Consider the following 27,339-nt stretch of genomic DNA (forward strand, 5'->3'; position numbering starts at 1 on the left):
GTTATTATCTTGGAAAGTTTTGTTTTTGGTTGCAATTTCTTCTGCTAGAAGAGTTTCAGAGTTATCTGCTCTGCAGTGTTCTCCTCCTTATCTGGTGTTCCATGCAGATAAGGTGGTTTTGCGTACTAAACCTGGTTTTCTTCCGAAAATTGTTTCTAACAAAAACATTAACCAGGAGATAGTCGTGCCTTCTTTGTGTCCGAATCCAGTTTCAAAGAAGGAACGTTTGTTGCACAATTTGGATGTAGTTCGTGCTCTAAAATTCTATTTAGATGCTACAAAGGATTTCAGACAAACATCTTCCTTGTTTGTTGTTTATTCTGGTAAAAGGAGAGGTCAAAAAGCAACTTCTACCTCTCTCTCTTTTTGGCTTAAAAGCATCATCAGATTGGCTTATGAGACTGCCGGACGGCAGCCTCCTGAAAGAATCACAGCTCATTCCACTAGGGCCGTGGCTTCCACATGGGCCTTCAAGAACGAGGCTTCTGTTGATCAGATATGTAAGGCAGCGACTTGGTCTTCACTGCACACTTTTACTAAATTTTACAAATTTGATACTTTTGCTTCTTCTGAGGCTATTTTTGGGAGAAAGGTTTTGCAAGCCGTGGTGCCTTCCATCTAGGTGACCTGATTTGCTCCCTCCCATCATCCGTGTCCTAAAGCTTTGGTATTGGTTCCCACAAGTAAGGATGACGCCGTGGACCGGACACACCTATGTTGGAGAAAACAGAATTTATGTTTACCTGATAAATTACTTTCTCCAACGGTGTGTCCGGTCCACGGCCCGCCCTGGTTTTTTAATCAGGTCTGATAATTTATTTTCTTTAACTACAGTCACCACGGTATCATATGATTTCTCCTATGCAAATATTCCTCCTTTACGTCGGTCGAATGACTGGGGAAGGCGGAGCCTAGGAGGGATCATGTGACCAGCTTTGCTGGGCTCTTTGCCATTTCCTGTTGGGGAAGAGAATATCCCCACAAGTAAGGATGACGCCGTGGACCGGACACACCGTTGGAGAAAGTAATTTATCAGGTAAACATAAATTCTGTTTGTAAGGATCATTTAGATAGGAAAATTGAATCTTATCTAAGGAAAGCTTATTTGCATTCTGGCTATAGTCTCAGACCTGCCATTTCGATGGCAGATGTTGCGGCTGCATCAACTTTTTGTTTGGATAGCTTAGCACAACGGTAAAAAGACTCTGATTTGCATAGCATTGTTCGTTTGCTTCAACATGCTAATTATTTTATCTGTGATACTATTTTTGATATCAAGATTAATGCTAAATCTGTGTCTTTGGCTATTTTAGCTAGAAGAGCTTTATGGCTCAAATGATGGAATGCTGACATGGTATCTAAATCTAGTTTACTATCTCTATCATTCCAGGGTAATAATTTGTTTGGTTCCCAGTTGGATTCTATTATTTCCACTATTACTGGGGGGAAGGGAGTTTTTTTGCCTCAAGATCAAAAGTCTAAGGGCAAATCTAGAGCTTCTAATTGGTTTCGTTCCTTTCGTCAGAATAGAGAACAGAAAACCACTTCTTCCCCTAAGCACTCTGGCTCCAATTGGAAGCCATCCTCGAGTTGGAATAAATCCAAGCCTTATAAGAAACCAAAGCCAGCCCCCAAGACTGCATGAAGGTGCGGATGTCAGGGTGCCAGGAATCAGACTGAGACGAGAAGTGCAAAAATAATCACACCTTTATTAATTGCAAAAAATAATAAAAAGTCCACAAGTCAAATAACAAGCTAGGAGTCAAAACCAGAGATAGTAGTCAGACGAGCCGAGTCAGGAGCCAAAGCGAATAGTCAGACAAGCCGAGTCAGGAGCAAGGAGAACAGCAGAGTCAGGAACAAGCCAGGGATCAAGAACCAGGAGGGACGTCAGAAAGCCAGATAATATACAGGAACTCTCACAAACAGGTCTGAGACAACGCAAGGGCAAAGCATACTGAACAGAGACCCTTTAAATAATAAGTGATAACATCACAATTCTGAGACTGCAACCTGTCTGAGACTGCAACCTGATGATGTACACCAGTCTGGCGATAAAAGGGCATGCAGGAAATGAGCAGCATCACACACTATGTACCCGAGTCAGCAAGAGAGGCGAGTAAAATGGCTGCCAGCAGCACATGGAAAACAAAGCAGGGAAAAAACCCTGACAGCGGCCCTCAATCCAGTTCTGCTGGGGGGGGCAGATTGAAATTATTTCAAGACGTTTGGGCAGGTTCCGTTCAGAATCATTGGATTCAGAATATTGTCTCTCAGGGGTATCGAATAGGTTTCAGAATAAGACCTCCTGTGAGAAGATTTTTTCTCTCTCACGTTCCAATAAATCCTTTGAAAGCTCAGGCCTTTCTGAAGTGTGTTTCAGATCTAGAGCTTTCAGGAGTAATTGTACCAGTTCCAATTCTGTAACAGGGTCTGGGTTTTTATTCAAATCTATTCATTGTCCCGAAGAAGGAAAATTCTTTCAGACCAGTTCTGGATCTGAAGTTTTTTAATCAATTTGTAAGGGTCCCAACTTTCAAGATGGTGACTATAAGGACTATTCTGCCTTTTGTTGAGCAAGGTCATTACATGTCCTCAATAGACTTACAGTATGCGTATCTTCACATTCCGATTCATCCAGACCACTATTGGTTTCTGAGATTCTCTTTTCTAGACAAGCATTAACAATTTGTTGCTCCACCATTTAAACTAGCAACAGCTCCAAGAATCTTTTCTCCTACTTTGGTGTATCCGGTCCACGGCTTCATCCTTACTTGTGGGATATTCTCAATCCCTACAGGAAGTGGCAAAGAGAGCACACAGCAGAGCTGTCCATATAGCTCCCCTCAGGCTCCGCCCCCCCCCCCAGTCATTCTCTTTGCCGCTCTAACTAGTAGCATCTCCATGGGGGTGGTAAAGAGTATGTGGTGTTAGTTATAGTTTTTTATTTCTTGTATCAAGAGTTTGTTATTTTAAAATAGTGCCGGCTTGTACTATTTACTCTGAAGCAGAAAGTGATGAAGATTTCTGCTGAGAGGAATATGATTTTAGCACCAGTAACTAAAATCCATTGCTGTTCGAACGCAGGACTGTTGAATACCAGAGAACATCAGTTGGGGGGAACAGTTTGCAGGCTTAACTGCTTCAGGTATGATCAGTCATTTTTCTAACAAGACCAAGTAATGCTAGAAGACTGTCAGAAATCCCCTCAGGGATAGGTAAGCCATGTTTCTTAGACTCTGTATAAAATGATGGCTTATATTAAGGGCTCGATGCTGGTTGACACTATTGTGGGCTTAATCAATTGCTTTTTAGCATGTTTTCAGTATGAATAAGGTGTTTAAGACTTTGAAACACTTATGGGGTTTAATATTGCGCCTGGCACTTATTTGGACACCTAATCTAGTCTGAAAGGCCCCTCCACTATGGAATGAAGAGGGAGGAGGCCTCATTTTCGCGCCTCAATTGCGCAGTTGTTTTGACTAGGCAGTTCATGCAGCTTCACGTGGGGAGTCCATAGACATCAGAAAGGACTTCAGAGAGGCTTATTTCCTACTTAAATAATCCCTAAGGAAGGTAAAAGCCACAGTAGAGGCTGTGGCATTGTACTGTAGTGTTTTTAACCGGTTAACTGCTGTTATTAGCTCCGGTTTGGGCATTAAGGGGTTAATTGGTCTGATAATTTGTGTGCAATCTTTTCAAAGCATTAAGACACTGTGGTGAAAATTTCATTAAATTCGGATGTTTATTTGATGGTTTTTTGATGTTTCAGTAATAAAGTGTGCACTTTTATTATTTAAAGACACAGTAACGTTTTTGTCAAAAATAATTTTTATTGCATTGAAGTTCTGTCTAAGTCTGTCAAACATGTCTGACCCTTCAGATAGCCTATGTTCTGTATGTTTAAAGGCCAAGGTGGTTCCCCCATTAAATTTATGTGTGAAGTGTGCCATAGCGTCCAAACAGCTTAAGGACCGTACAATCACGCTTAAAGATGTAGCCCAAGATGATTCTTTAGCTGAAGGTAGTGAGGATAGCCCGCTATCCCCTCCTTCTGTGTCAACACCAGCTATGCCCGCGCAATCGATGCCCAGTACATCTAGCGCACCAATTGCTATTACTATGCAACAGTTAGAAGCAGTAATGGATAATTCTCTTGCAGCATTTTTATCCAAACTGCCAGCTTTTCCAAGGAAGCGTGATTGTTCAGTTTTAAATACAGAAAATGAGCAAGCAGACGCAGAGGATAATTTATCTGTAGTGCCCTCACATCAGTCTGACTTGGCGGTGAGGTAGGGCCTGTCTGAGGGAGAAATTTCTGACTCAGGAAAAGTTTCTCAGCAGGCAGAGCCTGATACCATAGCATTTAAATTTAAGCTAGAACACCTCCGCGCCCTACTTAAGGAGGTCCTAGCTACACTTGATGATTGTGACCCTTTGGTGGTCCCAGAAAAATTGTGTAAAATAGACAAATTCTTAGAGGTCCCAGTACACACTGATGCGTTTCCGATACCTAAGAGGGTGGCGGATATCGTGACTAAGGAGTGGGAGAAGCCAGGTGTACCTTTTGTTCCCCCTCCTATATTTAAGAAAATGTTCCCAATTGTTGACCCCAGAAGGGACGCGTGGCAGACGGTCCCTAAGGTAGATTGGGCAGTTTCAACGCTAGCTAAGCGCACGACTATACCAATAGAAGACAGTTGCGCTTTCAAAGATCCTATGGATAAAAAATTAGAAGGTTTACTTAAGAAAATTTTTGTTCAACAAGGTTTTCTTCTTCAACCAATTTCTTGCATTATTCCTGTAACCACTGCAGCGGCTTTTTGGTTTGAGGAACTAGAAAACTCGCTCCAGAAGGAGACTTCTTATGATGAAGTCATGGACAGAATTCACGCCCTGAAGTTGGCTAATTCTTTCATTACAGATGCCGCTTTGCAGTTAGCTAAATTAGCAGAGAAAAATTCTGGTTTCGCAATCGTGGCGCGCAGAGCGCTTTGGCTAAAATCTTGGTCGGTGGATGTGTCGTCCAAAACAAAATTGCTTAATATTCCTTTCAAGGGTAAGACCCTATTCGGGCCAGAGTTGAAAGAAATTATTTCAGATATCACTGGGGGAAAGGGCCAAACCATTGCAAGGCTGGAACAAGGGTAAACAGGCCAAGAAGCCTGCTGCTGCTACCAAGACAGCATGAAGGGGTATCCCCCGATCCGGGACCGGATCTAGTATGGGGCAGACTTTCTCTCTTTGCTCAGGCTTGGGCAAGAGATGTTCCGGACCCCTGGGCACTAGAAATTGTCTCTCAGGGGTATCTTCTAGAGTTCAAGGACTTTCCTCCAAAGGGAAGGTTCCACATGTCTCGCTTATCTTTAGACCAGATAAAGAGACAGGCATTCTTACATTGTGTAGAAGACCTTTTAAAAATTGGAGTGATACACCCAGTTCCAACAGCAGAACAAGGACTGGGTTTTTACTCAAACCTGTTTGTAGTTCCCAAAAAGGAAGGAACTTTCAGGCCAATTCTGGATTTAAAAATCCTAAACAAATTCCTCAGAGTTCCATCATTCAAAATGGAAACCATTCGGACAATTTTACCAATGATCCAGGAGGGTCAATACATGACTACCGTGGACTTAAAGGATGCGTACCTGCATATTCCTATCCACAAAGATCACCATCAGTTCCTAAGGTTCGCCTTTCTGGACAAGCATTACCAGTTCGTGGCTCTTCCCTTCGGATTGGCCACTGCTCCCAGAATTTTCACAAAGGTGCCTGGGGTCCCTTCTAGCGGTGCTAAGGCCAAGACGACATCTTAATACAAGCGTCGTCCTTTCACAAAGCAAAGGCGCATACGGACATTGTTCTAGCCTTTCTAAGGTCTCACGGGTGAAAGGTGAACATAGAAAAGAGTTCTCTGTCCCCGTTCACAAGGGTTCCCTTCCTGGGAACAATAATAGACTCGGTAGAAATGAAAATCTTTCTGACGGAGGTCAGGAAGTTAAAACTTTTGAACACTTGTCGAGTTCTTCAATCCATTCCTCAACCCTCCATAGCTCAGTGCATGGAGGTAATAGGACTAATGGTTGCGGCAATGGACGTGGTTCCCTTTGCTCGAATTCATTTAAGACCACTGCAACTGTGCATGCTCTCCCCAGATACAAATGGACCAGAAAACCAGAGACTCACTCCTCTGGTGGTTGTCTCAGGATCACCTGTCTCAGGGAATGAGTTTCCTAACCGGAGTGGATCATTGTCACGACCGACGCCAGCCTCTTAGGCTGGGGTGCGGTCTGGGAGTCCCTGAAAGCTCAGGGCCTTTGGTCTCGGGAAGAATCTCTTCTCCCGATAAACATTTTGGAATTGAGAGCGATATTCAATGCGCTCCAGGCATGGCCTCAACTAGCGGAGACCAAATTCATCAGATTTCAGTCGGACAACATGACGACTGTAGCGTACATCAATCATCAGGGAGGAACAAAGAGTTCACTGGCGATGAGGGAGGTATCCAAGATCATCAAATGGGCAGAGGATCACTCCTGCCATCTATCAGCAATTCACATCCCAGGGGTGGACAACTGGGAAGCGGATTATCAGAGTCGTCAGACTTTCCATCCGGGGGAGTGGAAACTTCACCCGGAGGTTTTTGCCCAGTTAACTCAACTATGGGGCCTTCCAGATCTGGATCTGATGGCGTCACATCAGAACTCCATAGTTCCACGTTACGGGTCCAGGTCCAGGAATCCCAAGGCGACATTGGTAGATGCCTTAGTGGCGCCTTGGTCGTTCGATCTAGCTCAGTGGTTCTCAACCAAAGTGACCTCAAGGCCCGGTAAATTTTAGCTGGACATGTCCAGGGCCCGGTGTGTATATATATATATATATATATATATATATATATATATACACACTAATGCAAGATAGGGAACCAGCACTCAATATCCAAGAGAGCCTCCGGGGTGCACTTTTAATCAGAATAATATTCACAACAGCAAAGAAGGCACTCTCCGTTGTTCACAAATTCATTTATTTGTTAAGGTAAACATTTTCGGCATCTCCCCTGTCCTCAGACCTCAGTGGTCTGAGGACGGGGGAGACCCCGAAAACGTTTACCTTAACAAATAAATTAATTTGTGAACAAAGGAGAGTGCCTTCTTTGCTGGTGTGAATATATATATATATATATATATATATACTGTGTGTGTGTGTGTGTATATATATATATATATATATATATATATATATATATATACACACATATATATATATATATATATATATATATAAGCAGCAGGGATTTGCCCTATCAGTAACTAAGCAGTTCAGTGTGGGTTTAGTGGGGGCCCTGGAGTGTGGGGGGGGGGGTCCTGCCAGGGGTCTGTCGCTGCGAGGGCCATGGAGTGTGAGGTCTGGCCCTGGAGGTTGGGGGCCCTTTCTTTGGCCCTTAATGTTGGGGGTCCTGGCTCTGGAGGTTGATGGGCCTGTTGCGATTAGGACAGAGAGGCTACCATGTTCATTTGCATAAATTTTAATACATTTGGGTCAGTGTTTTTTCAGTTTTCCTGGGGCCTTGATTGGTCAGTCTGCCCCTGGTGTGCAGTAGGGTAAGAGTGTGCAGTGGTTGCATGACAGGTCAGGGCCCACCAGCAGGGCTATCACGGCCCGGTACTGGGCCACGGCCCGGCTGTTGAGAAACCAGGATCTAGCTTATGTCTTTCCAACGTTTCCTCTTCTCCCCCGGCTAGTAGCCAGGATCAAACAGGAGAAGGCTTCGGTAATTCTAATAGCTCCTGCGTGGCCACGCAGGACTTGGTATGCAGACCTGGTGAATATGTCATCGGTTCCACCATGGAAGCTACCTTTGAGGCAGGACCTTCTAATCCAAGGTCCATTCGAACATCCAAACCTAGTTTCTCTGCAACTGACTGCTTGGAGATTGAACGCTTGATTCTAGCTAAGCGTGGGTTTTCGTAAACAGTTATAGATACTCTGATCCAGGCTAGAAAACCTGTCACCAGGAAAATTTATCATAAGATATGGCGGAAATATCTTTGCTGGTGCGAATCCAAGGGTTACTCATGGAGTAAGATTAGGATTCCAAGGATACTATCTTTTCTCCAAGAAGGATTGGAGAAAGGTCTGTCAGCTAGTTCCTTAAAAGGACAGATATCTGCCTTGTCTGTTTTGTTGCACAAGCGTCTGGCAGCTGTGCCAGATGTTCAGGCGTTTGTACAGGCGTTAGTCAGAATCAAGCCTGTCTACAGACCTGTGGCTCCTCCATGGAGTCTAAATTTAGTTATTTCAGTTCTTCAAGGGGTTCCGTTTGAACCTCTACATTCCTTAGATATTAAGTTACTATTTTGGAAAGTTTTGTTTTTGGTAGCTATTTCTTCTGCTAGAAGAGTTTCTGAATTGTCTGATTTGCAGTGTAATTCACCCTATCTGGTGTTTCATACAGATAAGGTCGTTTTATGTACCAAGCCTGGTTTTCTTCCAAAAGTGGTTTCCAATAAGAATATTAACCAGGAAATAGTTGTTCCTTCTCTGTGTCCTAATCCAGTTTCTAACAAGGAATGTCTGTTACACAATCTTGATGTGGTTCGTGCTTTGAAGTTTTATCTAAAAGCAACTAAAGACTTCAGACAAACATCGTCCTTGTTTGTCGTCTGTTCTGGCAAGAGGAGAGGTCAAATGGCGACTGCGATCTCTGTCTTTCTGGCTGAAAAGCATCATCCGGTTGGCTTATGAGACTCCTGGGAGGCAGCCTCCTGAACGAATTACAGCTCACTCTACTAGAGCTGTGGCTTCCACATGGGCTTTCAAGAATGAGGCTTCTGTTGAACAGATCTGTAAGGCAGCGACTTGGTCTTCACTGCATACATTTGCCAAATTTTACAAATTCGATACTTTTGCTTCTTCGGAGGCTATTTTTGGGAGAGAGGTTTTGCAAGCAGTGGTGCCTTCCGTTTAGGTTACCTGACTAGTTCCCTCCCTTCATCCGTGTCCTAAAGCTTTGGTATTGGTTCCCACAAGTAAGGATGAATCCGTGGACCAGATACACCAATGTAGGAGAAAACAGAATTTATGTTTACCTGATAAATTTCTTTCTCCTACGGTGTATCCGGTCCACGGCCCACCCTGGCATTTGGTCAGGTTTAAATTTATTTTTGTAAACTACAGTCACCACTGCACCCTATGGTTCTCCTTTTTCTCCTAACCGTCGGTCGAATAACTGGGGGGGGGGGGGGCGGAGCCTGAGGGGAGCTATATGGACAGCTCTGCTGTGTGCTCTCTTTGCCACTTCCTGTAGGGATTGAGAATATCCCACAAGTAAGGATGAAGCCGTATACCGAATACACCGTAGGAGAAAGAAATTTATCAGGTAAACATAAATTCTGTTTTTGAAGGTTCTCGGTGCCCTTCTATCTGTAATCAGAGAGCAGGGTATTGCGGTGTTTCCTTATTTGGACGATATCTTGGTACTAGCTCAGTCTTTACATTTAGCAGAATCTCACACAAATCAACTACTGTTGTTCCTTCAAAGTCAAGGTTGGAGGATCAATTTACCAAAGAGTTTGATTCCTCAGACAAGGGTCACCTTTTTAGGTTTCCAGATAGATTCAGTGTCCATGACTTTGTCTTTAACAGACTAGTGACAAATGAAATTGGTTTCTGCCTGTCGAAACCTTCAGTCTCGATTATTCCCTTCAGTGGCTATGTGCATGGAAGTGTTAGGTCTCATGACTGCAGCATCGGACGCGATCCCCTTTGCTCGTTTTCATAGGAGACCTCTGCAGCTTTGCATGCTGAATCAATGGTGCAGGGATTATACTCGGATATCACAGTTGACTTAAATCCCAACATTCAAGTCTCACAGGTTGGGGAGCTGTCTGAGGTCTCTGACAGAACAAGGAGTTTGGAATCCTCAAGAGGCGAGGTTACCAATCAATATTTTGGAACTCTGTGCTATTTTATGGGCTCTTCAGGCTTGGCCTCTGTTAAAGAGAGACTCATTCATTCATTTTCAGACCGACAATATCACAACTGTGGCATATGTCAATCATCAAGGGGGCACTAACAGTCTTTTAGCGATGAAAGAAGTATCTTGAATACTTTCTTGGGCGGAATCCAACGCCTGTCTAATTTCTGCAATACATGTCCCAGGTGTAGACAATTGGGAAACGGATTACCTCAGTCGTCAGTCTTTACATCCAGGGGAGTGGTCTCTCCATACAGATGTATTTTGCCCCCCCCCCCTCCCCCCAAAAATAGATCAAGAAGCTTCCCAGGTACCTTTCCAGGTCCAGGGATCCTCAGGCGGAGATAGTGGATGCGGTAGCAGTTCCTTGGTTTTACCAACCTGCTTACATTTTTCCGCCTCTAGTTCTTCTTCCAAGGGTGATCTCCAAAATCATAGATGAACAATAGCATGTGTTTCTGATAGCACCCGCATGGCCTCACAGGTTTTGGTATGCGGATCTTGTCCGGATGTCCAGTTGCCAACCTTGGCCACTTCCTTTAAGGCCAGACCTTCTGTTTCAAGGGCCGTTTTTCCATCAGGATCTCAACTCGCTAAATTTGAAGGTATGGAAATTGAACGCTTAGTACTTAGTCATAGAGGTCTCTCTGACTCAGTGATTAATACTATGCTACAGACTTGTAAATCTGTTTCAAGGAAGATTTATTATCGGGTTTGGAAAACCTATATTTCATGGTGTTTTTTTTTTTCATAAATTCTCTTGGCATTCTTTTAGGATTCTTAGAATTTTACAGTTTCTTCAGGATGGTTTGGATAAAGGTTTGTCTGCAAGTACCTTGAAGGGAAAAATCTCTGCTCTTTCTGTTTTATTTCATTGAAAGATTGCTAAACTTCCTGATATTCACTGCTTTGTTCAGGCTTTGGTTCATATCAAGCCTGTTGTTAAATTAATTTCTCTCCTTGGAGTCCTAATTTGGTTTTAAAGGCTTTGCAGGCTCCTCCTTTTGAGCCTATGCATTCTTTGGATATTAAACTACTTTCTTGGAAAGTGTTCTTTCATTTGACTATCTCTTCAGCTAGAAGAGTTTCCAAATTGTCTGCTCTCTCTTGTGAGTCTCCTTTTCCGATTTTCCATCAGGATAAGGCTGCTTTGCAGACTTAGTTTAAATTTCTTCCTAAGGTTGTGAATTCTAACAACATTAGTAGGGAAATTGTTCTTCCTTCCTTGTGTCCTAATCCTAAGAATTCTCTTGAAAGATTTTTACATTCTTTGGATGTTGTAAGAGCTTTGAAATATTATGTCAAAGCTATTAAAAATTTCAGGAAGACTTCTAGTCTATTTGTTGTTTTTTCTGGTCCTAGGAAAGGTCAGAAAGCCTCTGCATCTTGTTTAAAGCTTTTGATTCACAAGGCTTATTTGGAGGTGGGACAGTCTCCGCCTCAGAGAATTGCAGCTCATTCTAGTAGATCAGTCTCCACTTCTTGGACTTTTAAGAATGAAGCTTCGGGTTGATCAGATTTGCAAAGCAGCAACTTGGTCTTCTTTACATACATTTACTAAATTTTACCATTTTGATGTACAGGTAGCCCTCAGTTTACGCCGGGGTTAGGTTCCAGAAGGAATGGTTGTAAATCGAAACCGTTGTAAATTGAAACCCAGTTTATAATGTAAGTCAATGGGAAGTGAGGGAGTTAGGTTCCGGGTCCCTCTCAAAATTGGCACACCTAATACATTATTTTTAAAGCTTTGAAATGAAGACATTAAATGCTAAACAGCATTATAAACCTAATAAAATAATCACACAACACAGAATATATAATTAAACTAAGTTAAATGAACAAAAACATTTGCTAAACAGCATTATAAACCTAATAAAATAATCACACAATACAGACTTTACTTGCATTTTTTCTGCAAACAGTTCTTTCTATGCATTCCAATCTGGACTGATTTATAGACAGGAAGATCTTGTTCCTTTGCAAGCTGCTCGATAGCTCAGGTCTGCTTAAACTGATTAATTTCAGCTTGCTTGGCTTGCATATCTTTGCTGCAACACAAGCGGACAGCTCCACCTACTGGCTATTTTAATCAATGCACTGCTTCTCAATGCTTTTTAATAGCAGTCACATGACTGAAAAAAAGGTTGTTATTCTGAAACGGTGCAAATTGAATCGTAAACAGAGGGCCACCTGTATTTGCTTCCTCTGAAGCAGTCTTTGGTAGAAAAGTTCTTCAGGCAGCTGTCTCAGTTTGATTTTTCTGCTTATGATTGAAGTTTTTTTCTTGAAATTTATGAGAAAGACTAGTTTTTTTGTGGATTTTATTTTTTCAGTGTAAATAGCTGTTTTTATTTTATCTCTCCCTTTCTATTGACTCTTCTGTGGTCTCCCACATCTTGGGTTTTTCTATCTCATACGTCACTAGCTCATGGACTCTTGCCAATTACATGAAAGAAAACATAATTTATGTAAGAACTTACCTGATAAATTAATTTCTTTCATATTGGCAAGAGTCCATGAGGCCCACCCTTTTTATGGTGGTTATGATTTTTGTATAAAAGTACAATTTTATTTTCAGTTCCTCTTTTTGTATGCTTTTTTACTACTTATTTTTTTTACCCCACTTCTTGGCTATTCGTTAAACTGAATTGTGGGTGTGGTGAGGGGTGTATTTATAGGCATTTTGAGGTTTGGGAAACTTTGTCACTCCTGGTAGGATTGTATATCCCATACGTCACTAGCTCATGGACTCTTGCCAATATGAAAGAAATTAATTTATTAGGTAAGTAATTACATAAATTATGTTTTTTGGTTCAGCACGCTGGGTAGCGCTTGCTGATTGGTGGCTAAATGGAGTGTAATATAGAGACGATTAATGTTTTGCATAAGAACCTTTTAAATGCTATGTCCTCTCTCTCTTGTATTTTAGACCAAAATGGTCCAGCACATACGAAAGAAGCATCCTGAGTTTTCCCTTCTGCAGAACACTGTGCAGGCTGCTGTGATCAGTACAACCCCAGCTGTGCTAACAGCCGATGGAACTAGTGGGGAGACGGTGGTGGTGAGTAGCTTACTCATGTGGTTAACTTACCTAAGAAATTACCCCAGTATGTGCATAAAAGTTTTGTTTAGATTCAGTGGTGTAACTTTATAGTCTAGTAACACAGGATTTATAAAATGGTAAATAATTGATGTAATAAATATTATACATCACCTACAGACAACAGACCTTCTGACTCAGGCGATGACAGAGCTATCCCAAACGCTGACTACAGAATACCGCACTGCGCAAGGTGACTTCCAGCGCATCCAGTACATTCCTGTCTCACAGACTACAGCTGGCATTCAGCAGCCTCAACACATACAGCTGCAGGTGGTGCAAGTTGCTCAGGTAATTGACCCAAGCTAAGTACTGCAGGTATTTCAGTATAGTTCAATGGCGATAAGAGGGAGTTTTGCATCATGTTTTTTGTCAAAAAATTAATGCGTAAAAAAGCAAATTGCTTAGGAGGTCTACTGAACAATATTAGAAAAAGGACATGTTTGTTAGAACTGAAATTTGTGTAATGCATGTGTAAGCAAAAATGCTTCTAGGAAAAGCTATTACTATTTCAGTGCACCAATGCTGACACGTTGTCCCCATAGAGAGCTAACGGACTTGATATATCTTCTGCCAGCTCTGTTATAATGCAGGTGCACAAATTGTAATATAATCAGTGCACCCTTAAAATAGATTTAATATAACTAATTTTGCTAATTAATTTGTACTGCCAAAATGCTTTATTTCAAAACTGAAAAGACATGCAAAAGTCAAACAAGAAAAAATAACTCTACATAGAACATAATTTACTTCCATAAGGCAAAGAGAGTCCACGACTTCATTCCTTACTGTTGGGAAATACAACACCTAGCCACCAGGAGGAGGCAAAGACACCCCAGCCAAAAGGCTTAACTATCCCTTCCACTTCCCCTATCCCCCAGTCATTCTTTGCCATTTGGATAGTCCTGTAATGGGTATGTTCCTTTCAAGAAAGGACTGGAGTTTTAAGTAATCATGTCAACCTTTCAGTGAGAGTATTGATAAAAGTTTGGAGATGCAGGGAAAGTTTGTCTGCGAACCCATCCAGACTGTTGCCTAACAGCTCATGAGCAATCAGTGTTGACGAGTTTCACTGCTTGCTGTTACACACTCAAGTCCATTTCAGAGGGTGCTGCAAGACTGTCACACTTCAGAGGCTGTGTCTGTTCCACAGCATGGATCCTGGAGGGTAAGACAGTTTTATATATTCACTTTTGCTATACAGGGTCACAGTGTGGCTCCTTTATACCTCAATAGGATCAAGGGTTAATTTCTTCTTCAGGGAGATTATTTGAACAGCTAGGGGTTATTTATACCTGCTTTAATGTGAGAGTGTTTTTTTGGGTTTATAGACTGTGTGCTTTTGGCTTGGAACAAACAGGTTTCACTTTCGTTTTTGAGTGTTTTGCGCAGCTCATAATAGCTTAGCACCTTTTTCATAGCAGGGAAAGTTCTGTTCTACGCACTGGGTGCATTTTTTTTCTTCTTTTTCCAAAGGATCCTGCTTCGGACATCACTCCTAAGGAGAGCGTTTTCACTGTTAGCTGTCTCGGTCTAGGAGGTGGTGATTGCCCCAGCCATTGGAATTATAAAGGTGCCAAAGCGTTCTTTTTTTTTTTTTTTTTTTGTCTTTCCTTCTGTGGATATATCTTAGCTATGGAGGACTCTGATACTACATTAGAAGGGTCCGCTCCTTCTGTACTGATTAATAATTCCTGTTTATATTGTGAAGAGGCCGTGGTTTGCCCGCCTGCTCAATTTTTTTCCATTTGCCTAAGCACTTTTTTAAAAACTAAGAAGGGACACAAGCCTGCTAATACTCCTAGCGTTATTAGCCCCTCTGAGCCGTTTATCTCTCAGGAATCTGTGTCCCGAGAGATTACTACCCTTTCTACATTACCCGTTCCACATGCAGTACCCCGCGGCTCAACTAATCCTCCATCTGGAGGGGGCTTTTTTTCTACAGACTTTATCGCACAGTTACAATCGGCGGTGCCTGCGGCCCTGAGTGCCTTACCTCCCTCTAGTAAAAGCAAGAGAAAGGTTAAACATAGTTCTCCTGACCTAGAGTCATCTAAATATTTGTGGGATTTAGCTACTATGTCCCAGCTATCTGAGAATGAGTTAACCTCTGTAGCTTCCGAGGGTAAACTTTCTGAATCGGAGACTTCAGTTTCTAAACCTCCTTCAGCGGAGGAACCCTCCGTTAGATTTAAAATTGAGCATTTGCATTTTTATTAAAGGAGGTTCTGTCTACGCTAGAGGTTCCAGAGGCTAAACTCCCTGAGGAACCTAAGATCCCTAAATTAGACGGGGTTTATGAAGACAGGAAGGTCCCTCTGACTTTTTCTGTGCCAGTTAAGATGGCGAACATTATCAGTAACGAAAGGGAAAGAATAGGAAGTTCTTTTCCCTCTTGTCTACTTTTAAAAAATCATTCCTGGTCCCTGACTCTCAATTAGATTTGTGAGGCTCCATCCCTAAGGTGTTTGCAGAGATATGCAGCGAGTGGGGGACGCCAGAGATATATCTCATGGCATCCCACCTCCAAAACTAAGCTACCCAGGTACGGTTTGAGGTACCCTCCATTACCACTTCTCCCTCGTGTGGTGGCTCGCATCAAGCAGTAGCGAGCATCAGTGATTCTGATTGCTCCATTGTGGCTGCGAAGGACGTGGTTTGCAGATCTGGTGGGGATGTCCTCAGTGGAGGTTACCTTGTCGCAGAAATCTGCTGATACAGGGTCCCTTTGTTCATCAAACGCTAGATTCTCTGAGGCTGACGGCGTGGAGATTGAACACTTAGTCTTAGCCAAGAGAGGGTTTTCTGAGAGTGTTATCGACACTGTAATTCAAGCTCATAAGCCAGTTACTCGTTATATCTAACATAAAGTGTGGAGTATTTACTTGTACTGGTGTGAAGAGCGTGGTTTTCCTGGCATAAGGTTAAGGTTGCCAGAATTTTATCTTTTCTCCAGGATGGACTGGAGAAGGGTCTATTTGCTAGTTCCCTGAAGGGACAGATATCGGCCCTAGTCGGTGTTACTGCACAAGAAAATGGCTGAGCTTCCGGATGTGCAGTCCGTTAAGGCTCTGACTATAATCAGACCTGTGTTTCGATCTGGGGCTCCGCCTTGGAGCCTCAATCTTGTTCTTAGTGTCTTGCAGCAGGCTCCGTTTGAGCCTATGCATACTGTTGACATTAAATTGTTATCTTGGAAGGTTCTTTTTTGGTTGGCTATTGCTACCCCGCAAGTTTCTGAGATTCCTGTTTTGTAATGTGACCCCCCCCCCCCCCCTTATCTGGTTTACCGTGCTGATAAGGTGGTTTTACGTACTAAATTAGGGTTCCTTCCTTCCTAAGGTGGTGTTGGATCTTACATTAATCAAGAAATTGTTGTTCTATCTTCCTCTTTGTCATCTATACAGGGAAGTGTAAGGCGCAGAAGGCTACTACGACTTCCCTATCTTTCTGGTAGAGGAGTGTCATCCGCTTAGCTTATCAGATACATGGAAACAACCTCCTGAGAGGATAACGGCTCATTCCACTAGAGCAGTGGCTGCCTCCTGAGCTTTAAAGAACGAAGCCTCTATATGGATCGGCTATTTAGTCCCCTTTACAAACTTTTTCTAAATTTTACAAGTTTGATGTGTTTGCTTCGGCTGAAGCAGCTTTCAGTAGTAAAGTTTTAAAGGCTGTGGTGCCCTCAGAATAGGGTCCCCCTCTTCTTGTTCCCTCCCGTTATTATTTCAGTGTCCTCTGGAGCTTGGGTATAGTTTTTCCAACAGTAAGGAATGAAGTCATGGACTCTCCCTGCCTTATGGAAGGTAAACATAATTTCTTTCATGTAATTGGCAAGAGTCCATGAGCTAGTGACGTATGGGATATACAATCCTACCAGGAGGGGCAAAGTTTCCCAAACCTCAAAATGCCTATAAATACACCCCTCACCACACCCACAGTTCAGTTTTACAAACTTTGCCTCCTATGGAGGTGGTGAAGTAAGTTTGTGCTAAGATTTTTACGTCCCAGCATTTTGAAGCCCGATTCCTTTTAGAGTGCAATGAATGTCAGAGGGACGTGAAGGGAGTATCACCTATTGAATGCAATGTTTTTCCTCACGGGAGATCTATTTCATAGGTTCTCTGTTATCAGTTGTAGAGATTCATCTCCTACCTCCCTTTTCAGATCGACAATATACTCTCTTATTCCATTATCTCTACTGATAACCGTTTCAGTACTGGTTTGGCTATCTGCTATATGTGGATGGGTGTCTTTTTTGGTAAGTATGTTTTCATTTCTTAAGACACTCTCAGCTATGGTTTGGCACTTTATGTATTTATATAAAGTTCTAAATATATGTATTGTACTTATATTTGCCATGATTCAGGTTTTCAGTATATTTCCTTTTGCAGACTGTCAGTTTCATATCTGGGAAATGCATTTTTTAGGAAAAATGTATTTCTTACCTGGGGTATAGTCTTTTTTTCAATTGACTGTCATTTTAAATTCGCAGGCAGAATTAGGCTCGCGAGGGCGCAAAATGCCAAAGTATATTGCGTCATTTTTGGCGCGAAGTTATGTTCGATGACGCCGAGTCCTTTCAGAAAGTTGCGTCTTCAATGACACAAGTGTGTCATTTCCAGATGTTGTTAGCGCCAAAAAAAAAAATTCTGTTTGTGTTGTGCGTCACACTTGGTGCCAAATATTTTCATTATTTAAAACCCCATTCCTATATGCCTCTTGCCTTTTTTCTCTATCAGGGGGCTATGCTGTTTGTATTTTTGTCCCATTCCTGAACCTGACATATAAGGAAATTGATCATTTTGCTTTATATGTTGTTTTTTTCTCTTACATTTGCTAGATGTCTTAATCTGATCCTGTCTCAGAAATCACTGTTGGAACCCTGCTGCCTGATAACAGTTCTACCAAAGCTAAGTGCATTTGTTGTAAACTTGTGGAGATTAGATCTCCAGCTGTGGTTTGTAATAGTTGTCATGATAAACTTTTATATGCAGATAATGTGTCCATCATTAATAGTTAGGCCGACCATATTGCCGCTTTAAAAAGGGACACATATGAAAAATACATATGTCAGGGCTGTTTTCAGGGCTGTTTAAAGAAATGGTTTTGTATAAGAACCCTCACATATGTATTTTTCATATGTGTTCCTTCTTAAAGCGGCAATATGGTCAGCCTATTAATAGTACATTGCCAGTTGCTGTTCCTTCAACATCTAATGTACAAGATATACCTGTGAATTTAAAAGAATTTATTACTGATTCTATTCAGAGGCCTTTGTCTGCCATCCCGCCTTCTAATAAACGTAAAAGGTCTTTTAAAAACTTCTCATAAGTTGATGAAATTTCAAATGACCGACAACATACTGAATTATCCTCCTCTGATGAGGATCTATCTGATTCAGAAGATCCTTCCTCAGATATTGACACTGACAAATCTACTTATTTATTTAAAATGGAGTATATTCGTTCTTTGTTAAAAGAAGTGTTGATTATATTGGATATTGAGGAATCTAGTCCTCTTGATATTAAAACTAGTAAACGTTTAAATTCTGTTTATAAACCTCCTGTGGTTACTCCAGAGGTTTTTCCAGTTCCTGGTGCTATTTCTGATATGATTGCTAAGGAATGGAATAGGCCTGGTACTTCTTTTATTCCTTCTTCAAGGTTTAGAAAATTGTATCCTTTGCCAGCAGTTACATTGGAGTTTTGGGGAAAAATCCCCAAAGTTGATGGGGCTATCTATCTCTAGTCTTGCTAAACGTACTACTATTCCTATGGAAGATAGTACTTCTTTTAAAGATCCTTTAGATAGGAAACTTTAAATCTTATCTAAGGAAAGCCTATTTATATTCGGGTCATCTTCTCAGGCCTGCAATTTCTTTGGCTGATGTTGCAGCTGCATCAACTTTTTGGTTGGAAAATTTAGTGCAACAAGAATTGGATTCTGATTTGTCTAGCATTGTTCGCTTGCTTCAACATGCTAATCATTTTATTTGTGATGCCATTTTTGATATCATCAAAATCGATGTTAAATCTATGTCTTTAGCTATTTTAGCTAGAAGAGCTTTGTGGCTTAAATCTTGGAATGCTGATATGACTTCTAAATCCAGATTGCTATCTCTTTCTTTCCAAGGTAATAAGTTATTTGGCTCTCAGTTGGATTCGATTATTTCAACTGTCACTGGGGGAAGGGAGTTGTTTTGCATCAGGATAAAAGAACTAAGGGTAAATCTAAAGCTTCTAACCGTTTTCGTTCCTTTCGACAGAATAAGGAACAGAACTTAATCCTTCCCCCAAGGAATCTGTTTCCAATTGGAAATCTTCTTCAAATTGGAATAAATCCAAGCCATTTAAGAAACCAAAGCCAGCCCCCAAGTCCGCATGAAGTTGCGGCCCTCATTCCAGCTCAGCTGGTAGAGGGCAGATTAAGATTTTTCAAGGATGTTTGGACAAATTCTGTCCAAAATCAATGGATTCTGAGTATTTTCTCTCAGGGGTACCGATTAGGATTAAGACCTCCTGTGAGAAGATATTTTCTCTCACGCATCCCAGCAAATCCAGTAAAGGCTCAGGCTTTCCTGAAGTGTGTTTCAGACCTGGAGTTTTCAGGGGTTATCATGCCAGTTCTGTTTCAGGAACAGGGTCTGGGGTTTTATTCAAATCTATTCATTGTCCCAAAGAAAGAAAATTCATTCAGACCAGTTCTGGATCTGAAAATTTTGAATCGTTATGTAAGAGTACCAACTTTCAAAATGGTGACTATAAGGACTATTCTGCCTTTTGTTCAGGCAGGGCATTATATGTCCACAATAGACTTACAGGATGCATATCATCATATTCAGATTCATCCAGATCATTATCAGTTTCTGAGATTCTCTTTTCTAGACAAGCATTACCAATTTGTCGCTCTTCCTTTTGGCCTAGCGACCGCTCCAAGAATCTTTTCAAAGGTTCTAGGTGCCCTACTCTCTATAATCAGAGAGCGCGGTATTGCGGTGTTTCCTTATTTGGACGATATCTAAGTACTAGCTCAGTCTTTACGTTCTGCAGAATCTCACATGAATTAACTAGTGTTGTTTCTTCGAAAACGTGGTTGGAGGATCAATTTACCAAAAAGTTATTTGATTCCTCAGACAAGGGTCACATTTTTAATTTTCCCGATAGATTCAGTGTCCATGACTCTGCTGTAACAGACAAGAGACGTTTAAAATTGGTTGCAGCCTGTCGGAACCTTCAGTCTCAGTCATTCCCTTCAGTAGCTATGTGCATGGAGGTTTTAGGTCTCATGACTGCAGCATTGGAACGCGATCCCCTTTGCTCATTTTCATATGAGACCTCTCCAGCTTTGTATGCTGAACCAATGGTGCAACGATTATACAAGGATATCACAATTAATATCCTTAAATCCCAATGTTCGACTATCTCTGACTTGGTGGTTAGATCACCATCGTATAGTTCTAGGCCTCTTTTGTTCTTCCAACCTGGACTGTGATCACAACAGATGCGAGTCTTTCAGGTTGGGGAGATGTTTGGGTATCTCTGACAGCACAAGGGGTTTGGAAATCTCAAGAGGCGAGATTACCAATCAATATTTCTCCAACATAGGTGTGTCCGGTCCACGGTGTCATCCTTACTTGTGGGATATTCTCTTCCCCAACAGGAAATGGCAAAGAGCCCAGCAAAGCTGGTCACATGATCCCTCCTAGGCTCCGCCTACCCCAGTCATTCTCTTTGCCGTTGTACAGGCAACATCTCCACGGAGATGGCTTAGAGTTTTTTAGTGTTTAACTGTAGTTTTTTTTATTCAATCAAGAGTTTGTTATTTTAAAATAGTGCTGGTATGTACTATTTACTCTGAAACAGAAAAGAGATGAAGATTTCTGTTTGTAAGAGGAAAATGATTTTAGCAACCGTTACTAAAATCCATGGCTGTTCCACACAGGACTGTTGAGAGGAATTAACTTCAGTTGGGGGAACAGTGAGCAGTCTTTTGCTGCTTGAGGTATGACACATTCTAACAAGACGATGTAATGCTGGAAGCTGTCATTTTCCATATGGGATCCGGTAAGCCATTTTTATTCAGACAGTAAATAAGGGCTTCACAAGGGCTTATTAAGACTGTAGACATTTTCTGGGCTAAATCGATTCATATATACACATATTTAGCCTTGAGGAATCATTTAATCTGGGTATTTTTGTAAAATAATATCGGCAGGCACTGTTTTAGACACCTTATTCTCTAGGGGCTTTCCCTAATCATAGGCAGAGCCTCATTTTCGCGCCGGTATTGCGCACTTGTTTTTGAGAAGCATGACATGCAGTCGCATGTGTGAGGAGCTCTGATACATAGAAAAGACTTTCTGAAGGCGTCATTTGGTATCGTATTCCCCTTTGGGCTTGGTTGGGTCTCAGCAAAGCAGATACCAGGGACTGTAAAGGGGTTAAAGATAAAAACGGCTCCGGTTCCGTTATTTTAAGGGTTAAAGCTTCCAAATTTGGTGTGCAATACTTTTAAGTCTTTAAGACACTGTGGTGAAATTTTGGTGAATTTTGAACAATTCCTTCATACTTTTTCGCAATTGCAGTAATAAAGTGTGTTCAGTTTAAAATTTAAAGTGACAGTAACGGTTTTATTTTAAAACGTTTTTTGTACTTTGTTATCAAGTTTATGCCTGTTTAACATGTCTGAACTACCAGATAGACTGTGTTCTGAATGTGGGGAAGCCAAGGTTCCTTCTCATTTAAATAGATGTGATTTATGTGACACTGAAAATGATGCCCAAGATGATTCCTCAAGTGAGGGGAGTAAGCATGGTACTGCATCATTCCCTCCTTCGTCTACACCAGTCTTGCCCACTCAGGAGGCCCCTAGTACATCTAGCGCGCCAATACTGCTTACTATGCAACAATTAACGGCTGTAATGGATAATTCTATCAAAAACATTTTAGCCAAAATGCCCACTTATCAGCGCAAGCGCGACTGCTCTGTTTTAGATACTGAAGAGCATGAGGACGCTGATGATAATGGTTCTGAAATGCCCCTACACCAGTCTGAGGGGGCCAGGGAGGTTTTGTCTGAGGGAGAAATTTCAGATTCAGGGAAAATTTCTCAACAAGCTGAACCCGATGTGATTACATTTAAATTTAAGTTGGAACATCTCCGCGCTCTGCTTAAGGAGGTATTATCCACTCTGGATGATTGTGAGAATTTGATCATCCCAGAGAAACTATGTAAAATGGACAAGTTCCTAGAGGTTCCGGGGCTCCCAGAAGCTTTTCCTATACCCAAGCGGGTGGCGGACATTGTAAATAAAGAATGGGAAAGGCCCGGTATACCTTTCGTCCCTCCCCCCATATTTAAAAAATTGTTTCCTATGGTCGACCCCAGAAAGGACTTATGGCAGACAGTCCCCAAGGTCGAGGGAGCGGTTTCTACTTTAAACAAACGCACCACTATACCCATAGAAGATAGTTGTGCTTTCAAAGATCCTATGGATAAAAAATTAGAAGGTTTGCTTAAAAAGATGTTTGTTCAGCAAGGTTACCTTCTACAACCAATTTCATGCATTGTCCCTGTCACTACAGCCGCGTGTTTCTGGTTCGATGAGCTAGTAAAGGCGATCGATAGTGATTCTCCTCCTTATGAGGAGATTATGGACAGAATCCGTGCTCTCAAATTGGCCAATTCTTTCACCCTAGACGCCACTTTGCAATTGGCTAGGTTAGCGGCGAAAAATTCTGGGTTTGCTATTGTGGCGCGCAGAGCGCTTTGGTTGAAATCTTGGTCAGCGGATGCGTCTTCCAAGAACAAACTACTTAACATTCCTTTCAAGGGGAAAACGCTGTTTGGCCCTGACTTGAAAGAGATTATCTCTGATATCACTGGGGGTAAGGGCCACGCCCTTCCTCAGGATAGGTCTTTCAAGGCCAAAAATAAACCTAATTTTCGTCCCTTTCGTAGAAACGGACCAGCCCCAAGTGCTACGTCCTCTAAGCAAGAGGGTAATACTTCTCAAGCCAAGCCAGCCTGGAGACCAATGCAAGGCTGGAACAAGGGAAAGCAGGCCAAGAAACCTGCCACTGCTACCAAGACAGCATGAAATGTTGGCCCCCGATCCGGGACCGGATCTGGTGGGGGGCAGACTCTCTCTCTTTGCTCAGGCTTGGGCAAGAGATGTTCTGGATCCTTGGGCACTAGAAATAGTCTCCCAAGGTTATCTTCTGGAATTCAAGGGGCTTCCCCCAAGGGGGAGGTTCCACAGGTCTCAATTGTCTTCAGACCATATAGAGAGACAGGCATTCTTACATTGTGTAGAAGACCTGTTAAAAATGGGAGTGATTCATCCTGTTCCATTAGGAGAACAAGGGATGGGGTTCTACTCCAATCTGTTCATAGTTCCCAAAAAAGAGGGAACGTTCAGACCAATCTTAGATCTCAAGATCTTAAACAAGTTTCTCAAGGTTCCATCGTTCAAAATGGAAACCATTCGAACAATTCTTCCTTCCATCCAGGAAGGTCAATTCATGACCACGGTGGATTTAAAGGATGCGTATCTACATATTCCTATCCACAAGGAACATCATCGGTTCCTAAGGTTCGCATTCCTGGACAAGCATTACCAGTTCGTGGCGCTTCCTTTCGGATTAGCCACTGCTCCAAGGATTTTCACAAAGGTACTAGGGTCCCTTCTAGCGGTACTAAGACCAAGGGGCATTGCAGTAGTTCCTTACTTGGACGACATTCTGATTCAAGCGTCGTCCCTTCCTCAAGCAAAGGCTCACACGGACATAGTCCTGGCCTTTCTCAGATCTCACGGATGGAAAGTGAACGTGGAAAAGAGTTCTCTATCTCCGTCGACAAGGGTTCCCTTCTTGGGAACAATAATAGACTCCTTAGAAATGAGGATTTTTCTGACAGAGGCCAGAAAAACAAAACTTCTAAACTCTTGTCAAACACTTCATTCCGTTCCTCTTCCTTCCATAGCGCAGTGCATGGAAGTAATAGGTTTGATGGTAGCGGCAATGGACATAGTTCCTTTTGCGCGCATTCATCTAAGACCATTACAACTGTGCATGCTCAGTCAGTGGAATGGGGACTATACAGACTTGTCTCCGAAGATACAAGTAAATCAGAGGACCAGAGACTCACTCCGTTGGTGGCTGTCCCTGGACAACCTGTCACAAGGGATGACCTTCCGCAGACCAGAGTGGGTCATTGTCACGACCGACGCCAGTCTGATGGGCTGGGGCGCGGTCTGGGGACCCCTGAAAGCTCAGGGTCTTTGGTCTCGGGAAGAATCTCTTCTACCGATAAATATTCTGGAACTGAGAGCGATATTCAATGCTCTCAAGGCTTGGCCTCAGCTAGCAAAGGCCAAGTTCATACGGTTTCAATCAGACAACATGACGACTGTTGCGTACATCAACCATCAGGGGGGAACAAGGAGTTCCCTGGCGATGGAAGAAGTGACCAAAATCATTCAATGGGCGGAGACTCACTCCTGCCACCTATCTGCAATCCACATCCCAGGAGTGGAAAATTGGGAAGCGGATTTTCTGAGTCGTCAGACATTACATCCGGGGGAGTGGGAACTCCATCCGGAAATCTTTGCCCAAATTACTCAACTGTGGGGCATTCCAGACATGGATCTGATGGCCTCTCGTCAGAACTTCAAGGTTCCTTGCTACGGGTCCAGATCCAGGGATCCCAAGGCGACTCTAGTAGATGCACTAGTAGCACCTTGGACCTTCAAACTAGCTTATGTATTCCCGCCGTTTCCTCTCATCCCCAGGCTGGTAGCCAGGATCAATCAAGAGAGGGCGTCGGTGATCTTGATAGCTCCTGCGTGGCCACGCAGGACTTGGTATGCAGATCTGGTGAATATGTCATCGGCTCCACCATGGAAGCTACCTTTGAGACGAGACCTTCTTGTTCAAGGTCCGTTCGAACATCCGAATCTGGTCTCACTCCAGCTGACTGCTTGGAGATTGAACGCTTGATCTTATCAAAACGAGGGTTCTCAGATTCTGTTATTGATACTCTTGTTCAGGCCAGAAAGCCTGTAACTAGAAAAATTTACCACAAAATATGGAAAAAATATATCTGTTGGTGTGAATCTAAAGGATTCCCTTGGGACAAGGTAAAGATTCCTAAGATTCTATCCTTTCTTCAAGAAGGATTGGAGAAAGGATTATCTGCAAGTTCCTTGAAGGGACAGATTTCTGCCTTGTCTGTGTTACTTCACAAAAAGCTGGCAGCTGTGCCAGATGTTCAAGCCTTTGTTCAGGCTCTGGTTAGAATCAAGCCTGTTTACAAACCTTTGACTCCTCCTTGGAGTCTCAACTTAGTTCTTTCAGTTCTTCAGGGGGTTCCGTTTGAACCCTTACATTCCGTTGATATTAAGTTATTATCTTGGAAAGTTTTGTTTTTGGTTGCAATTTCTTCTGCTAGAAGAGTTTCAGAATTATCTGCTCTGCAGTGTTCTCCTCCTTATCTGGTGTTCCATGCAGATAAGGTGGTTTTACGTACTAAACCTGGTTTTCTTCCAAAAGTTGTTTCTAACAAAAACATTAACCAGGAGATAGTCGTACCTTCTTTGTGTCCGAAACCAGTTTCGAAGAAGGAACGTTTGTTGCACAATTTGGATGTTGTTCGCGCTCTAAAATTCTATTTAGATGCTACAAAGGATTTTAGACAAACATCTTCCTTGTTTGTTGTTTATTCTGGTAAAAGGAGAGGTCAAAAAGCAACTTCTACCTCTCTCTCTTTTTGGATTAAAAGCATCATCAGATTGGCTTATGTGACTGCCGGACGGCAGCCTCCTGAAAGAATCACAGCTCATTCCACTAGGGCTGTGGCTTCCACATGGGCCTTCAAGAACGAGGCTTCTGTTGATCAGATATGTAGGGCAGTGACTTGGTCTTCACTGCACACTTTTACCAAATTTTACAAGTTTGATACTTTTGCTTCTTCTGAGGCTATTTTTGGGAGAAAGGTTTTGCAAGCCGTGGTGCCTTCCATTTAGGTGACCTGATTTGCTCCCTCCCTTCATCCGTGTCCTAAAGCTTTGGTATTGGTTCCCACAAGTAAGGATGACGCCGTGGACCGGACACACCTATGTTGGAGAAAACAGAATTTATGTTTACCTGATAAATTACTTTCTCCAACGGTGTGTCCGGTCCACGGCCCGCCCTGGTTTTTTAATCAGGTCTGATAATTTATTTTCTTTAACTACAGTCACCACGGTATCATATGGTTTCTCCTATGCAAATATTCCTCCTTAACGTCGGTCGAATGACTGGGGTAGGCGGAGCCTAGGAGGGATCATGTGACCAGCTTTGCTGGGCTCTTTGCCATTTCCTGTTGGGGAAGAGAATATCCCACAAGTAAGGATGACGCTGTGGACCGGACACACCGTTGGAGAAAGTAATTTATCAGGTAAACATAAATTCTGTTTTTGGAACTCCGTGCGATTTTCAGGGCTCTTCAGATTTGGCCTCTGTTGAAGAGAGAACCTTTCATTTGTTTTCAGACAGACATTATCACAACTGTGGCATATGTCAATCATCTTGCTTGGGCGGAATCCAGCTCCTGTCCTAATTTCTGCGGTTCATATCCCAGGTATAGACAATTGGGAAGCAGATTATCTCCGCCATCAGACTCTACATCCGGGTGAGTGGTCCCTCCATCCAGATGTGTTTTCTCAGGTTGTTCAGATGTGGGGTCTTCCAGAAATAGATCTGATGGCTCCTCATCTAAACAAGAATCTTCCCAGGTACCTGTCCAGATCCAGGGATCTTAAGGCGGAAGCAATGGATGCATTGACACTTCCTTGGTGTTATCAACCTGCTTATATTTTCCAGCCTTTAGTTCTTCTTCCAAGAGTGATCTCCAAAATCATCATGGAGCAATCGTTTGTGCTGCTGGTGGCTCCAGCATGGCCTCACAGGTTTTGGTATGCGGATCTTGTTCTGATGTCCAGTTGCCAACCTTGGCCACTTCCATTAAGACCTTCTGTCTCAAGGTCAGTTTTTCCATCAGGATCTCAAATCATTAAATTTGAAGGTATGGAAATTGAACGCTTAGTGCTTAGTCATAGAGGTTTCTTTGACTCAGTGATTAATACTATGTTACAGGCTCGTAACTCTGTTTCTAGAAATATTTATTATCGAGTTTGGAAGACTTACATTTCATGGTGTTCCTCTCATTTAGAATTCCTAGAATTTTACAGTTTCTTCAGGATGGTTTGGATTAGGGTTTGTCT

General features: G+C 42.4%; 1 protein-coding gene across 1 annotated transcript in view; it reads left to right on the plus strand.

Moving 5' to 3' along the window:
• LOC128639226 (PR domain zinc finger protein 10) overlaps positions 1–27,339 on the plus strand; it is a 293,752-nt gene that overhangs the window by 215,135 nt on the left and 51,278 nt on the right. Inside the window, exons 19-20 of the mRNA XM_053691501.1 lie at positions 12,903–13,034; positions 13,194–13,364. Coding sequence (XP_053547476.1) covers positions 12,903–13,034; positions 13,194–13,364 — 303 coding nt within the window. The remainder of the gene's footprint in view (positions 1–12,902; positions 13,035–13,193; positions 13,365–27,339) is intronic.

The sequence above is a fragment of the Bombina bombina genome, chromosome 8 (genome assembly GCF_027579735.1).
Source record: "Bombina bombina isolate aBomBom1 chromosome 8, aBomBom1.pri, whole genome shotgun sequence".
NCBI lineage: Eukaryota > Metazoa > Chordata > Amphibia > Anura > Bombinatoridae > Bombina > Bombina bombina.